This window comes from Biomphalaria glabrata, chromosome 13 (assembly GCF_947242115.1).
Source record: "Biomphalaria glabrata chromosome 13, xgBioGlab47.1, whole genome shotgun sequence".
Taxonomy (NCBI): Eukaryota; Metazoa; Mollusca; class Gastropoda; family Planorbidae; genus Biomphalaria; species Biomphalaria glabrata.
Genome location: NC_074723.1, coordinates 32,169,256 through 32,186,720, shown reverse-complemented (window position 1 = coordinate 32,186,720; position 17,465 = coordinate 32,169,256). Strand labels below are relative to the sequence as shown.

The following is a 17,465-nucleotide window of genomic DNA, read 5'->3' as shown; positions in this document are numbered from 1 at the left end:
TAGTCTTGTAAAAACGGTAACAATAGATCTCTAGAAGCTAAGGCATGACTTTGTGAAACTATCAGTGAGAAACACATATACACTCCATAACAACTGGCAAAGTTACAGATAGTTGCTGCTAGTCTTGTAAAAACGGTAACAATAGATCTCTAGAAGCTAAGGCATGACTTTGTGAAACTATCAGTGAGAAACACATATACACTCCATAACAACTGGCAAAGTTACAGATAGTTGCTGCTAGTCTTGTAAAAACGGTAACAATAGATCTCTAGAAGCTAAGGCATGACTTTGTGAAACTATCAGTGAGAAACACATATACACTCCATAACAACTGGCAAAGTTACAGATAGTTGCTGCTAGTCTTGTAAAAACGGTAACAATAGATCTCTAGAAGCTAAGGCATGACTTTGTGAAACTATCAGTGAGAAACACATATACACTCCATAACAACTGGCAAAGTTACAGATAGTTGCTGCTAGTCTTGTAAAAACGGTAACAATAGATCTCTAGAAGCTAAGGCATGACTTTGTGAAACTATCAGTGAGAAACACATATACACTCCATAACAACTGGCAAAGTTACAGATAGTTGCTGCTAGTCTTGTAAAAACGGTAACAATAGATCTCTAGAAGCTAAGGCATGACTTTGTGAAACTATCAGTGAGAAACACATATACACTCCATAACAACTGGCAAAGTTACAGATAGTTGCTGCTAGTCTTGTAAAAACGGTAACAATAGATCTCTAGAAGCTAAGGCATGACTTTGTGAAACTATCAGTGAGAAACACATATACACTCCATAACAACTGGCAAAGTTACAGATAGTTGCTGCTAGTCTTGTAAAAACGGTAACAATAGATCTCTAGAAGCTAAGGCATGACTTTGTGAAACTATCAGTGAGAAACACATATACACTCCATAACAACTGGCAAAGTTACAGATAGTTGCTGCTAGTCTTGTAAAAACGGTAACAATAGATCTCTAGAAGCTAAGGCATGACTTTGTGAAACTATCAGTGAGAAACACATATACACTCCATAACAACTGGCAAAGTTACAGATAGTTGCTGCTAGTCTTGTAAAAACGGTAACAATAGATCTCTAGAAGCTAAGGCATGACTTTGTGAAACTATCAGTGAGAAACACATATACACTCCATAACAACTGGCAAAGTTACAGATAGTTGCTGCTAGTCTTGTAAAAACGGTAACAATAGATCTATAGAAGCTAAGGCATGACTTTGTGAAACTATCAGTGAGAAACACATATACACTCCATAACAACTGGCAAAGTTACAGATAGTTGCTGCTAGTCTTGTAAAAACGGTAACAATAGATCTATAGAAGCTAAGGCATGACTTTGTGAAACTATCAGTGACTGGCTCGCAATGTCGACCAAGCAAGACACATCGGTTATACATGGTCAATACTACTTTTGGCTTTTTTGCAAGGAATCGACGCGATCAAATAAAGTTAATTAATTAAATTAATTGTTTTTCTTTAAAATTTTATTTTTAGTCGGTTTAAATAACTCTCTTTAAGCAATGTCAAGGACTCCCTGTTGTAGCATCAGTTTTGCCAACAAAGTTCTTCGTGACACAAGCGATAGAGCTTAGAACTTTGATTCTGCAATGCTAAAGAAAAAATATATAAGAAACCTTGAAAAATAAATGTACATAAATGTATCAAGACTTTCTATATTTTGTACACCAAAAAAACATAAAAAAAAACACCTAGCTATTTATAGTTATTCACAAATGATTTCGAAACCAACAACTAGTAACAAAGAAAATTGAAATGAATGCTTTGATAATTAGAAAGATCCATATTTTAATATCTAAATTAGTACTTTATTCTATTCATAACGAGTAAGACCACATTTAGTACATTAAGAGAAATAAATATTTGTTGTTGTTTTTGCCATGATCATTCGCAAGCAGTAGAGAAACACAAATGGTCAGAGGTCCCGGGTTCGAATCCTGGTGAAGAATGGACCTTATAATTTCGTGATTCTCTGGCTCCAATTTAGGCGGTTGATCGATGTGCTGGCTACATAACACCGTCATTAACCGTGGTCACATAAACACCATCTGCCCTATAGATCGCAAGGCCTGAAAGGGGAACTCTTTACATAAGATCGGAAAGCGATCCAAAGGCAGACCACGAATACGATGGATTGACGATGTAGAGGCAAATCTAACAAAAAAACTTCAAGAGCTCATGCATGGAGACGAAAAGCCCAAGAGAGATCCAAATGGAAGGTAGTGCTGAAGCAGGCCAGAGACCCACATGGGCCTTAGTGCGACTGGGATGAATGGATGGGGACTTCAGATCGGAATCATCAGTCGAAGCATCTTCAACAATTTGTTACAAATAGATATAATTTAACCTCAACCAGAAGTGGACCCCTTCCCCACCTTTTCTTGTTCTCCCCTTCTGCGCCCTTCCATTTTTTAAGCATTTATTTAAAAAAACAACCAAATATAAACAAAACTTTAAAAAAAAAACATAATAAAAGGCTTATCTAAGGGAAAAACTGCACATTTAAAATATATCAAATATATTTACAATATATCTCAATACTGTAAAATTAGTTCCTTTTTTCGATAACAAACAAACAAACAGACAGATAGGCAGTGAGCTGGTATAAGCTTTGCAAAAAAAAAAAAAAAAAGAAAAAAAAAACAAGCCAAGATCGATAGTAGAAAATTGCGTTTATCACTTAATCGTTGAGAAGCGATAAAAAAATACAAGTAGAAAAAGCCATCCCTTGTCAGTGTTTCCAATCACGGTATGGTTCAGTAACTGTGGCAATTGAGGTCGACCTTTCGCTGCCCGATGAATGGAACTCACGGCAGGTGACAGCAGTCGGGACGGGAAGGGGGGGGGGGCTCTTCAGATCTGACGGCTTCAAACTGAAACGTTATGTTTTCTTTTTTTTTTCTTATTCTATTAGTTTTCATTTCCGAAATGTGAAACTGACGCCATTCCTGCATTAACGTAGACAGAATTTAAAATAGAGAACGAAATTTTAATCAAAAAGGAAACTGGAGGGGATAACTCTCATTGCAGATTCGAAACTAAATTCTCCGGCAGTCAAATGTACTTGACCATTGGAGAAAAAAAATGCGGCTAGGTCAATCTATTTATTATATAAGACAGGGTTTCCCAATCTGTGTCTGAATAGGTGTTCCGAGAACTACTGAAATAATTAGTAGGCCACGATGTGAATTTATCTCTCTGAAAAATAAACAAAATGTTCCGCAAAATACTCAAAATGTGCGAAGTGTTATATTAAGGAAAACGTTTGGAAAACATTGATATCTTAGACTTCGAATATTAAATAGGGATGCAATATTTAACGTGGCTACGCAGCCCCAGCTGCGACCTACAAATTTTGCAAAAACAAACGCAAACATAGCCATTGTCCGCCGGTGGTCAAATTAGTACTTTTGAAGATCACAATATTGGTCACTTGATTAGTATACCTTATTATATTGGAGTGGCAGATACCATTCTCCGGAGTGCACTGTCTGATGTAACGTGTCAGTCACAGCCTATCAATCAGTGGTAATTCCTGTCACCTTAAATTTTGCTACGTTCTTTATTTGAATTCAAAATTGGTTGCTAAATTTTGTTTCGAAAAATCTGGGAAGCCGCATTCTCTTGACCTGTCTGCTGAAATATTGTTCAGAGCTTTTGGAAGAGAGGACTTGAGCCTCCCAAGCGTTCACTTCTATAGAGTTTGATGACCATAAATGAATCAGTTCTGGGATGCTTGTGTCTTTTTTTATAAAGTCTTTAGAACATGACCTTTACCCTTAGCTCTAACCAATGATCTAACGCTAAGGTATCTCAGTTTTTTTGAGAACCGTACCTATAGAAGAATAGAATCAGTTATGAGACGAGTTCAGGCAAAGTATTAATCGCAGGATTACAGATATGTCACAGTCTGAGTTGACATTGCCTGATTTAATGTTCACCTCATGTTAAGAGGTTAAAAGACACGTGGAATTCTTGATGTAGAAAACAGGAAGTAGAATGAAAAAAGTTGACTTTGAGTTCAGTCAAGTCAGTCAAGTGGTATCCTCTGGATGATTCAGTAAGATATGATTTAATAGTAGCGTTTTAGTCGAGTTGTAACTCTGAGTTAAGAAGTATCTTTTGGGCAGTTGATATCAGTGGTCTTTTTGAGACATGTATTTCTAGTAGTTATTCTGTATATTCTGTACAGTGTTACCCGCTGAGATGCGGACGTGATTTGTAATCTACTCTGGAGAGTTTAACGTATTGAATATATTTGATACCGCTGTCATGCGGATAGGATTGTTTATTTCTTGACTTGTAGCACTAACAAGGAGTGCAGTATTATTATTATTGTTGTCAAATAAACTTTATATTTTGTCTGCTGAAACGGACTTAAGTCAGTTTGTAGTATCTGTTTGTCACGTGTCAAGAGTACTCCAGGAAGCACGAACCCAGCATTTTACACATTCGCGACACAGTAGTAGTGATGTGTCCCTCTATAGTCACTATAGATCAACGCCAAGTCTCTCAACGTGCATTTACAAGATATAATAGTATTATACAGGATATTATTACCCTTCACAAAATAGTCATTCTCTACCACTGATAGAATTGAGATTTGTTAGAGAGAAATAAAATCTTTTGTAATCGACTGAGGAAATTTTGTTTGATGATTTCACAAATCTACAGCTGTACGCTCGCGTTCAGGTAGAAATAATCTTCTTAGTAAATGTTCAGTGCTTCAAAGATGTCTGCAAGGTCAGTTATTATTAGGATTAAAATATTGTAAACAAATGTTTGTTTGATTTCCACGTTTCGTATGTTCCTTCACGAGTTAAAGACATCTACATCCAGATGCGAACTGGGTGTCTCAATCAGTGCATTGTATATCATAGGATGGGCATCGAATTCTAGCCCGACTTCAAAATCATTCTGTTAAGTCTGATAATGTATCGATAACTGCACGTATGCATACAGAGAACACTAAATCTTTATAAACCATCTAGGCCTTATGTTGCTTTTGCTTTTTAATCGCTAAGTGTGTAGGCTGTATAATATTGGAGCCTACTAGTAGCACTGTCTGATGTAGGCTACTACATTATTTTGGGAACTGTATTAAATTAGTTTTAACCTGTAGAGTCTGTACACGATTTTTTTTCATAGAGGGTTCCTTTTATAAGAGAATATCATACAATGTTTAACAATTTAATACATGGTGGCGTTTATGCGACCCTTTCGGTGGCTCTGCGGGCCAAATTTGGTACCGGTCCACCAGGTTTTTGCCCGAATGCCCGTATAACCAGTCCGCCCCTGTCTACCTCCCTGCCCAAGCCTCCCGCAGGACGATGGGGGATGGCAGTGGGGGTTTGATGAATCCGGGACCATCGCGACGACCGAACGACAGTCCAGCCACCTTTGTATGAAACCAACAAGAACCAAACCATAGAAGCATCTCAGTTCTATCCGTAAAGCCTAAAAGCACAATCAATTTTGAAATGTCCAGACAAATGTTCCCATTGAAACAAATATCGATCTTGAAGCACTTTTGCTTAGAGAGGAACCTAAAAGTGAACCACGCTTTGAAATGCCCATGACTTTAGAAAGTCCGGACAAATGTCGCGTGGAAATAAACGAAGACATTACGCATGCAATGGCTTGTATGTTTTGTTAGTACAAAAGCTCTTCCAAAATTCATGGCCACATTCTACGAGAACAAACAAAGGTAACGAAACAATGCTTTCCAACTTTTTTATTTGTTTCGCTGTGCAAACACGTTTCGTATTTTGTCTTTTGTTTCGACTCCACTCGTTGTTATAGCAACACCCATCATTAATTAAGACTGGAACGGCGCGGAACAATTAAAGTTTTTACTTTGTTTCGTTTTATTTGTCAGAGTACAGGGCTGTTTTATAAACTCAAGTTGTAAACATAAGGGTCACTATCAAGTCTCAAACGTAGGGATCTGTGGGGTCACTATCAAGTCTCAAACTTAGGGATCTGTGGGGTCACTATCAAGTCTCAAACTTAGAGATCTGTGGGCTCACTATCCGGTCTCAAACATGAGGACCTGTAGTGTTGCTATTCTCTAAGTTAGGGAAATGTGGGGTTTCCATCTAGTGTCAAATATGGGAATCTATAAGCTTCTCAAGAAGTCTCAAAAGTGAGGATCTGTGGAATCACACTGAGTCTCAAAAAGGGGATCTGTGAGATCATCATCGACCGTCTTTAATGTAATTTTAGATAACTTTACAAAAAAAAAAAAAAAAAAAAAAAAGAAATTAAAAAGTAAGACTTTTCCAAATTAGATTTAGATCCAAGTGACCATGACTTGTCCTAGATCAGGGGTTCTCAGCATGTGGGTCGCGACAACCTTGGGGGGGTCGAATGACGATTTGTCAGGGGTCGCCTAAGACCATCGAAAATATGGATTGTTTTTGTCTATTCTTCTATTGTTGTATGTGTGTGTCTGGAGGGGGCCGCGACGGAGTGGGAGATTGTAAAAAGGGGCCGCCGGGCTTAAAAGGTTGAGAACCGCTGTCCTAGAGGAATCAAAAGTCCCCATGACGTTTCCAAATAAGTTCAAGCATAGTGTCAATGTCACGGGCTTTTTAAAACAGACGAATTGATGTCGGTCGTTGACTTGGAGCACCAAACTTCTGGTAGACAACTAAACCGCTGTAGGCTTATTATATTTTAACTTATAAATCTTGAAATAACTTGAAAAACTTCCTTTGTGAACAAACTAAATAGAACTTTTATTATAATATATCAAGTTGGTAAATATAAAAAATGCACTAAACTTTAGTAATAATATTTTTTAAACAAAATCTAACTCGCTAGAATAACATAGCCTTTCAGTTTCATGTTCTGAAGTCTTCTGTCCTAAGACCAAGTGACGACAACGCCACCTATGTTGCATCATTCACAACCAATCGCTAACACCTTCCCGGCGTCACCATAGAAACATGCAAGTGAGAATAAACCCAACTTACAATCTGGGCTCCAATATTTCCTTCCATAGGGTACGCCGATGTAGCTCTTTGCTCGTTCTATCACTTGTGCTCTGAGCTCGTCCAGGCGCTCCTGGTTGACGTTACGCCCTTGGCTTGTGGCTGTATGTCTCCGCTCCTGCTTTAACAGATTCTGAAGAAAGAGAAAAAAAAAAAAAAGGCATCTAAAGTTTGAGGCCTAAGCATTGAGAGGCTGCGTGATTTCTAAGAGGTAGATAAAACGAGAGTGGCAGCTTCAAGAGGTGTCAACAAAGCGTTAACCCGTGCAGTGTCTCTCTCTCGCATGATAGTTGAGTACAGTTATCAATCGTTGTCCAAGACCATGACAAAAGCGGGGTTTTCAATCTTAAAAACATTAGAACCATTGATGATTGATTGCATGTCCTTTTTTTTTTTTTACAAGAAGCTTTGTCGCACTAACACGATGGTCGAAATGTGTTCTTGAAAAAAAATAATTTTTATTTTAGATTTTCTATTGCATGACATGGCATTTATTAGATGACACGAAATTTCACGAAATGAATTTCACGAGATGACATGACATTTACAAGATGACATAACATTTACAAGATGACATGACATTTACAAGATGACACGACATTTACAAGATGACATGACATTCCTGAAATAGAGGAAGATGATGCTCCGAGTTCCAAGTAACTCTACAGATGTGAACGAAATGGAAACCAGAAGTTATGACTATGATTGGCTGAATGGCAAAAACCATTTGGCTGCTTGAAAGGGAGGGGGTGAGTTCAAATCCTGATACAGACTGTACATGTATGAATTCGAGGTGAGTTGTATTGCTAAGCGCCTCAAGTCAGGAGCTTCTTCCAAATCACCCATAATAAAATTGGACCAAAGCGCAGTGAGCATATAACATGAACATAGAAGACGCTAGAACCAGTGTTTCCCAAACTGTGTTCCGATGAACCCAAGTGTTCCGGGAGGCCAGAATGGGTGTTCCACGAACTACTGGAATAATTAACTAGTAGGCCACCGCGTGAATTGGCCTCTCAAAAAAAAAAAAAAAAAAGGTGCTCCGCTAAATACTCAGAATGTTTTCCGTTAAGAAAAGGGTTTGGGAACCACTGCGCTAGACAAAAGCAATAATGTAAATAATACTAAATGAGCTTGTCAATAACAATGTATATCTGATAGTGTAATAGCACATTATATTTGTTATACACTGGCGATATTATGTGTCCTGTATGCTAGTTAACTTTGTATCATAGAGTGAATATCGACTAACACCCGTATTTCCATCCCGATTATAGTTAGATTATCATTCTGATACGCCCTTTTTTCGTGTTGTGTGAGTCAAATTTACAAACTGAATCGTTACTCTCTTTTCAGATACTTCGATCAAAAAATCGATAGGATTCAAACTAGTTAAGGGAAGCACACTATATAGTTTCGATTATTATTCTTCCCTATTTTCATTAGTTTAGTGTATGTGGATGTTTGCAATAATTTATATCTGATATAACTATATATCAATGTAATTTTTATGTTATAATATTGGTGTCTGGAATAAAAAATACGTTCATATCTAAATTTTGACTCACAGATGATGATGATATAGCAATGGAGACATGTTCAGGAATACAACAGAATTCAGAAGTACTTGGTAATAACATGCAATACTATTGGAGTCAGTGGCGGAGACAAGCCTACCCCCTCCCCCTCCTGGGTATTACGTTTTGTTTTTAAAATTCAGTTTCTACAATAACAATAACACACAAGACAAACGTGTTCACGGCTTTACATCCAGACCATACAACACTGTCAAGCAGTGAACATTATCGAGAGATTGTATATAGTTCATGATCATTACATTGTTCATTGGAATATATCCCTCGCAGTTCATGAATCATAAATTCACCGTCACAAACATAGGACACTATGAGTATTGTAAAAACGGTATTTACATCAATATCATTATTCTTTTAATAGTTATGCTGAGGTGGACAGTTGTATTCAAATTGAATTTCCATTTGTTCGGGCAGATATCTTTATCTTATCTTCAAATGAACTTTTCGTTTCAGTTGATGATTGATCTAGTCATAAGGTTCAATTTTTCAAAGCTCTTCATGAAAATTACTGCAATAACAATAAACCATAGGGACAAGACACAAAAGGGCATTGCAGCATTCTGACTAGATTATTAGGGAAGATATAATTTGTTTAGTTCAGTCGTTCAAGTAGCTATGGCAATGTCTGCAAGTGTCTTGGAGAAAGGTCACAGATGACTGATTAAATGAACAAGTCCTTGGCTCAACCAATCAGGCTGGGGTGGCGCAGGGAAAAATGTCCCTCCCCCCCAGGCTAGAAATGGTTGTAATCAATTAATAAATGCTGCTCCAGTTGTTAATTAGGAAATGGCTGTTTCTTTGATCTGAAGAGAAATGCAGGAATAAATAATGCGTTTGTTTTCTCTCTTGAAGTGAAACAAGGATTGATTTATTTGAACGGCAAAGTAGCCATTTGTTGACCAAGCAAAGTGATAAATGAGTCGAGTGGTGTACCCTGGTTACCGATGACGAATATATACATATATTACAAACCTGTCTGAACCCTCGCAGAAGCCCTTTGTAAAGTGCTCAAGGTTTTTAGATGATAGCTAGTACTTCATGATTAAAAAGTTCCCCTTTCAGACCATGCGGTCTATAGGGTAGATAATGTAAACGTCATCTGTTTATTTGGTACACGGTTAACAAAAGTGTGATGTGGCCATCATAACTGCTTTACTTTTCCCCAATTAATCTCAGGTACCCATTAGAGTTGGGTGGACTCAGAGATGCCCTAAGGATCCTGAGATAAACAAAAATAAATTCCAGTCTTCATCAAGATTCGAACCCGGGACTCTCCAGTTCGGAAGCCAAGCTCTTTGACAATCAGCCACCGCGCTTCCATGAAGAGGGTAGAGATAAAGTAATCTCTGTGGCTGCAATCAAAGCTAAGGCACCCGCCTGGTCGTGTAGTTTGCGCTCTGGTCTATCATTCAGTGGTTTTGATGGTCCCGGGTTCAAACCCTGCCCGTTAAAATCACCCGTCAACCTGTGGGAGGTTCGGGCTAGGATGTAAATATCTTTCAATCTGAAGGAGCATCCGAATGTTAACCCTCTTGACAAGCGCATTGTCTGAAAGAGTTAGATTCAGCAGCTCAAAAAAAAAAAAAAAAAAGAAACATAAAATATTTAGCAGATAACTTGATAACGCAGCGAACTCATCAAGCTGACTGAAATCTTATACCTAGAAAAAACTAACTTCTCCATATAAACCTCTGACACCAAAAAATTACAATGACACTCAACATTACAATAGCGCAATAGAAGTTTTGCAACATATTTTGCCTGAATTGTTTGTTACGATAGAAGTCGATTCCTGATTGTTCGATCAACAATGTAGAATGTGGCACACAAAGCTAAAATTCAGACAGCCATCAAAACCTAACACCAAAGTGTTTTAGGTTAATCCTTTTTGATTAAATACGAAACTTGCAAAAAAAAATGTGATTCAATTAGCATCCTACACTAGGTCAGACTGTGGGAGATTGGAAGGATGGAGCGCTCAAAGAGGATGAAGGATATTTTATAACACTCAGACCACAGACAAGCTCACATGGGTGTGTGTTACAGATGTGTGATGTGCATGTGCTTTAGACGTGTATTGCACAAGTGTGCTAAAGATGTATAGCAGATGTGTATTGTAGATGTGTTGAGGATGATCTACAGACGTGCTATGGATGTGTGATATAAATGTGTGCTGCAGAGGTGCTTTATAGATGTGTGATGTGTATGGCATATATATATATTTGTGAAGCAGATGCATGGTATGTGTGCAAAAGACGTGTGCTATAGATTTGTCTTATAAATGTGTATTGTAGATGTGTGGTATAAGTGTATGTCGTAGATATGTGCTATAGATGTGTAGTGTAAATGTGTATTGCAGATGTGTGATATAAATGCATGTCGTAGATATGTGCTATAGATGTGTAGTGTAAACGTGTGCTTTAAGTATGCGTTACATATTTGAGCTATAGAGTGTCTGCTATTAATGTGCAGACACTCTAATGTATACCCCTGTCTAAACCAGACAGGACCTATACACTATTCAGCCTACAATCCTCCCGGTGTGCAGATTGCATAGTAGATTAAACGTTAGGGTAGTCTGTATCCAAAGGGGACACACTAACAGAAGAAATACAGGAGATGAATAAAACAAAGAGAGAGAGAAGGGGGGGGGGAAGGATTTATCCACTTTTAAGAACGAGATAAAAAAAATACAAGAAAAAACTTTTGGATTATTCCCCGACATAACGTTTTGGCCACAGGCAAGATGATTATCTCAAGGTGAAAGCATAAGGCCGTCCCCCGATCTAACGATAGTATATGAGGTTCATTTTAGGATATCTTCAAAGGCTCTCTTTTTTTTTTGGGGGGGGGGGGATATAGAGGAGTAAAACTATACAAACCAGTCAAAGATGTGCCCCAGTATATAGAGGAGTAAAACTATACAAACCAGTCAAAGATGTGCCCCAGTATATAGAGGAGTAAAACTATACAAACCAGTCAAAGATGTGCCCCAGTATATAGAGGAGTAAAACTATACAAACCAGTCAAAGATGTGCCCCAGTATATAGAGGAGTAAAACTATACAAACCAGTCAAAGATGTGCACCAGTATATAGAGGAGTAAAACTATACAAACCAGTCAAAGATGTGCCCCAGTATATAGAGGAGTAAAACTATACAAACCAGTCAAAGATGTGCCCCAGTATATAGAGGAGTAAAACTATACAAACCAGTCAAAGATGTGCCCCAGTATATAGAGGAGTAAAACTATACAAACCAGTCAAAGATGTGCCCCAGTATATAGAGGAGTAAAACTATACAAACCAGCCAATGATGTGCCCCAGTATATAGAGGAGTAAAACTATACAAACCAGCCAAAGATGTGTACCAGTATATAGAGGAGTAAAACTATACAAACCAGCCAAGATGTGTACCAGTATATAGAGGAGTAAAACTATACAAACCAGCCAAAGATGTGTACCAGTATATAGAGGAGTAAAACTATACAAACCAGCCAAAGATGTGTCCCGATTTTCTTCTACCGAATCCAGGGACGTTATAAGTTAGACTGAGACCAATCTTCATTGATGGCCTGAGCACTGATCTGCAACGTCACAACCTGTGGGCATTAGAGACCAATAGCTCGTCGTTGCCACGTCACAAGTCTGTACTACGTCGCAACGAGCTATGGGTCTCAACTGCCCACTGGTTGTGACGTGGCAGGTCAGTGTTAGGGCCTTCTGTAACGAATGGCGCCGTTTAGAGGACCTCTGGTGGTGGCGTACAGTCTCTTTCATTGAGGAGTTAGGCGAGTCCTCTTCACTTCCGGCTTCACAAGTGTTGTGCTATCTACAACAGCTGCTTATATTGTATCATAGTCACGTGACTACGTTTCCCGAGAGTCCAAATAGTATCGGCACAGTGTGAGATCTGTCAATAGCCTTTATCTGAAAGCTGTCCTGTGTTTGATTTTAAACTTGGCCAAGCGTTTCAGTGATCCTTTCAATTTGTTCTGTCTCAGTATGTGAAGGATTTAGATAATTGCTTATAATGCGCTTCTTTTTTTTTAAAGTCAATGAAATTATTTCTCTCATTGAAATAAAAAAGGAAACATTAACTTGGATCTATGGAAAGACACAACAAAAGACCGCCTTCTAGGCAAACTTGTCAGTTTAAACTAAAAACACAGGTGTTTTTTTATTTTTATTTTATCGACTAAGGGCCCTACTCCATAAATGCATAAGCTTTAGCTGAAAAGAATTCATATCAGAATCATATTTATTGTAAGCCTCTGCTTACAAGGTGAGGTTTACAGGGTTTTCCTGTTAACTAGGGATTGTACTCCTTTGGATGGTGATATGCATAATATGTCATTCTATATTTCAATTCTAGTTGAATCTACTGTTTTATTTTAGGTTAAGGTTCGTTATCATATAAAGATTTTTGTGAGGTGAAATCTCATATTCAAGTGTATTTAATTTTATGTTCCATATTTAAAATCATACATACAGTTTTTTTAAAGCTTAAATCAACTCGCTCTGTCTGTTTGATAAAAGGTTTGTACATGTTATTTTTCCCACACCCATTCTAGTATGAAGTTGAAATTTTTAACAATTATTTATTGAACCTGACAAAACATGTATCATTAAAAAAAAACACAAATATGTCAATAAATTATTGGCAATTAACTATTTTGTTTGATATTCAAACAAGGGAAATAAATTCTTCCTTATTGATACAGTTGCACGTGCCAAGTCTTCCCCTTAGATAGCTTTTTTTCCCTTAAATTTTGCTTTGCTAAGTCTAGGTTTAAATATGTTTGCGTCGGCCATAGAGGAGTCTATTTTAGCACTTACTTATATTTAGATGTTTATTGAATGAAGATATGTTTAGGTTTAGATAGGTCTATGTCGAGCACTGTTTATGTTTAGCTATGTTAATGTTTCGATATATCCCTTTTAAAATAGTTCAAAGGTCGGTGTGAAAATGACCCTAGAACTTTTCATATAAATAATCTAAACATGTTGACCTGTTTTAATTTCTTCCATCAATTGTATTTAAACGTATAAAGAACCAAAAGAAAAAGAATGCTATAGCAGAACATTAAGCTTATCTAAGGGAAAGAATCGCAAATTACTGCCATTTATCTGAAAATGGCAGGCTATAGCTACACTTCTTCTATAAAACACAAAACGAATTAATTAGTACTAATTGATTAACCAATTGGTTAACTTTTAGATTAATTAGTGTATTGTCATGACTATGAATAATTACGCAAAATTTCAACTTGATCCGAGAATGGGAAGTGGGAGAAAAAACGTGTCAAAACGTAATAAGGGGATTAAATTCATATATATATCAACATCTCACATTAAGTAGTATTTATTCTCTTTATTTCAATATCAAACAAATATAATTAATCACCAGTAATTAATTAACTGATTGTTGTTTTTTTTTTAATGGCTAATGTCTTGTCGGACACAACAAATGATTGTGCAAAGTTTCAACTAGATCTGAGAATGGGAAATGGGAGAACATTTTCAAACTTTTCACCAGACAGACAAAGAGACAGAGTGAGTTGATATAAGCTTTGTTAAAACAAACAAACAAAACCAAAAAAAACCCATTAAAATAGCCAGCAAGAGACCTCGACTTAGAATCCTAATAAGGACAATACAGATTTTATAATCAGAACATTCCTGAACACAGCTAGGGTTAGCAAAGGCGCAATTATTGCCCTGGCCTTAAGACAACCTACTCAACACTTAGCCAAAGAAATAGCTGACCCAACATCTGGTCCTTTAAATGCTAACTTAGAATAGATAGAATCTATATAAAAAAATCAAAAAGCTTGTAGGAAAAAATATAAGATAACAGGAAACCCCCAGATTTTTAAATTTCTCTACACCTTTAAGGATATTATAAAATAGGCTACGTGTGATATGTCCAGACTTGCGTCCCACAGACATAGAACTACTGTTATCTGGCAACAACTAGCGCGTAACATGTCTAAAGACAAAGGACTGATTCATTGCATACAAACTGTGCTGACAACTATCACACACAAGACAAAATGTTAACTCCTAACACTGAATTCAACTCTATTTTGTCAGCTGTATAAAGCAACACTGTTGAAAAGCTTCAGATAAGTAGACGTCTTTTTGGAATCGACAATTCATAACAAAAGTCTTTTAATCTCCAGATTTTGTCCAGTGTCTTCCTCGCTGGAAGCATACAACAAATGACACTACTCGTGTGTTGTACTTAAAACTTAAGCAAAGGAAGTTAAATGTAAAAATTTACTTTAAAAAAAATAATAGTTATAGTGAGTAAAATTGCATCAATTATTTAGAATCGATTCAAACTGTTCGGAATTGAGTTAGTTACTGTCTTGATCTTACGGACGTTTGCACATCTATCTGACATGTTCACAAAAGACTCATTTGCGTATTGGGGGGGGGGGAGAGAGAGGGAAATGACCCCCATTTAATTACGAAGATAAGTACGTCCTAAGCGTTCCATGTGTCAATCTAGTCATGCCTTTTAATCAGTGACTTCAACTCTGCTAATAACACTTGGGGAAGAAGGAGTATTGTGTACAAATTGCTCTAGCATATTGAATAATAAATATGCCATTATCTTTGTGTCTTTCAAAGTATTTCATTTGGTTTTATTTTTGTATTTTTAAATTATGGTTCAGTGTTTTATGTATTATTGCTTTTTTTTAAATTTTAGTCCTGAAGTGTCTAAAAATTTAGTGATTGTACTCATATTATCGCTGTAGTCAAATGTGAATATTCGTTTGTTATGAATCTCACTGCTTATTAACCAAGGTTAAATAACATTTCAGTGTTCTATTTTTATTAGACTTTCTTTTAATAAATCCTAATCTTTAACGTTTTGTTTGATCTTTTTATGGTTTTTACATCAATATAGGGATTCCATGATAATTTTTCATTTACTAAAACATGCATTTAACAATTATTTGAGCTTTTAGTCTGTGTAATGGATGTGCCATGAAATTGTTTTTTTTTTTTTGTTTTAGTTTTTTATGTTACTCTTAATAATTGGCATTTTACTGGGTGGAAAGACATACTTCATTTTGATTCCCTTATAATTCTTCTAAATCTCATTATAAAATTACAGTAGCCTGTGCTGATTTGATTGTTCTGTCTATGCAATTATCTTCAAAAAATCTGGCTAACCCTTGTTACTGAAATTATGCCATTCGACGGGTCATTTATTTAAATCAGAAACAGTAGTGGGCCTGGACTGTTCCTTGAGGTACACCTGAGTTTAATGTTAAAAATTAAGTAAAGTTTCCCTTTCAGATCTTGCGATTTATGGAGCAGATGATGTTAAGGTCATCAGTTTAAATGGCCAAAAGTTAAGGAGCAGGGTGTTATGTGGTCAGCAAAACGACCAACCGACTTTACTTTCCCAAACTAAAATCAGGTACCCATCAGTGTTGTGTGGACTCGGGGGCGCCCTAAAAATCCCGAAATTCAAAATGATACAAAGATTCAAACCCAGGACCCAAGGCTCGGAAGCTAAGCGCTTAACTACTCTGCCACCGCGCTTAATGTTATTGGTGTTGATTTGGAGCCATTTACTATTACAGTTTTATTATTTAGGCCCTTTGAAAAATCATCAAATTTGTCCTATTAGTTGATGACCCATATTGGTATGGAAAGATCTCTAAGTTATCAAACTGTCCCGGATGGAGGTAATTGGTGTTATTCTCAAGTTATCAAACTGTCCCGGGAGGAGCTAATTAGTGTTACTCCTAAGTTATCAAACTGTCCCGGGAGGAGGTAAATAGTGTTACTCCTAAGTTATCAAACTGTCCCGGGAGGAGCTAATTAGTGTTACTCCTAAGTTATCAAACTGTCCCGGGAGGAGCTAATTAGTGTTACTCCTAAGTTATCAAACTGTCCCGGGAGGAGGTAAATAGTGTTACTCCTAAGTTATCGAACTGTCCCGGGAGGAAGTAAATGAGCAAAACCATCACGTACCCTCTGTCTGGGTTTTTAGTTTGTACTATTACCCACGTTACCTTGGTTTTCGTTTCGATGAAGCCCCCCCCCTCTCCTTCCCAGTTTACCCAGTACGCCCTGGCTCCACGAACAATCCACTGGAAGGCAGCACACGGCACTCCACAATAAGCCATTGATTTCCCGCCCGACCTGAACGCGGGCACTACAGCTGCTTAGAAAGCGTGCCGGTTCAATTGATTTCATTAGAATCTCACATTCTTCCCGTCTTGGAGCAGCCATGTGGAATGAGATAGGAGGCAACGCCCCGGGGTTGGGAGGGGGACACTGGAGGTAGAGGTACACAAAAAAAGAGGAGAGGTCTTCCCTTCCCCCCAGTTTTTTTACAGAGAATGACAGATATCGGTTAATTAGAGCCTCGGTTAATCAGGACAATTGCTAATTTGAAATGTTCAAGCACAAACGAAAGTAGGATCTACTTAGATCTTAAAAGTCTGAATGAAGACATGTCATTGTTTTACTCACATTAACTAATCTGTATCTGTAGGTACACTGTCAGCAGCAATTCAATAAGGTGCGTAGAGGAATCAGTGCTTTTAAAGTAATGTCTCAACCCCCCCCCCCTCCTTTCACACCCCTCTAAAAATCTATATATTTCCTATTTACTCATGTATCAAAAGAACTCGTCAACTGCCGTACGGATGCGCGTGCAATTTCGTGCACAGGTTCTCTTTACCTCTATAGTGCTTGCTAAAACACGGTTTTCACACATTCACAACATGAACGCCGCTATTCGCGAAAAACCGCAACCTTTCTATTAAAACATGTGTATGTTATGCTCGGTGTTTTCCCTTTCAAA

The 17,465-nt window shown here is 37.4% G+C and overlaps 1 protein-coding gene across 4 annotated transcripts in view; it reads right to left on the bottom strand.

The window, feature by feature from the left end:
• LOC106062948 (uncharacterized) overlaps positions 1-17,465 on the bottom strand; it is a 192,057-nt gene that overhangs the window by 59,424 nt on the left and 115,168 nt on the right. For all 4 annotated transcript variants that reach the window (XR_008774238.1, XM_056007479.1, XM_056007476.1 and 1 more), the window contains exon 2: positions 7,019-7,169. Coding sequence is in view for 3 of the 4 variants with exons in the window: in XM_056007479.1 (XP_055863454.1) it covers positions 7,019-7,169 (151 nt within the window). In the remaining variant the exon portion in view is untranslated. The remainder of the gene's footprint in view (positions 1-7,018; positions 7,170-17,465) is intronic.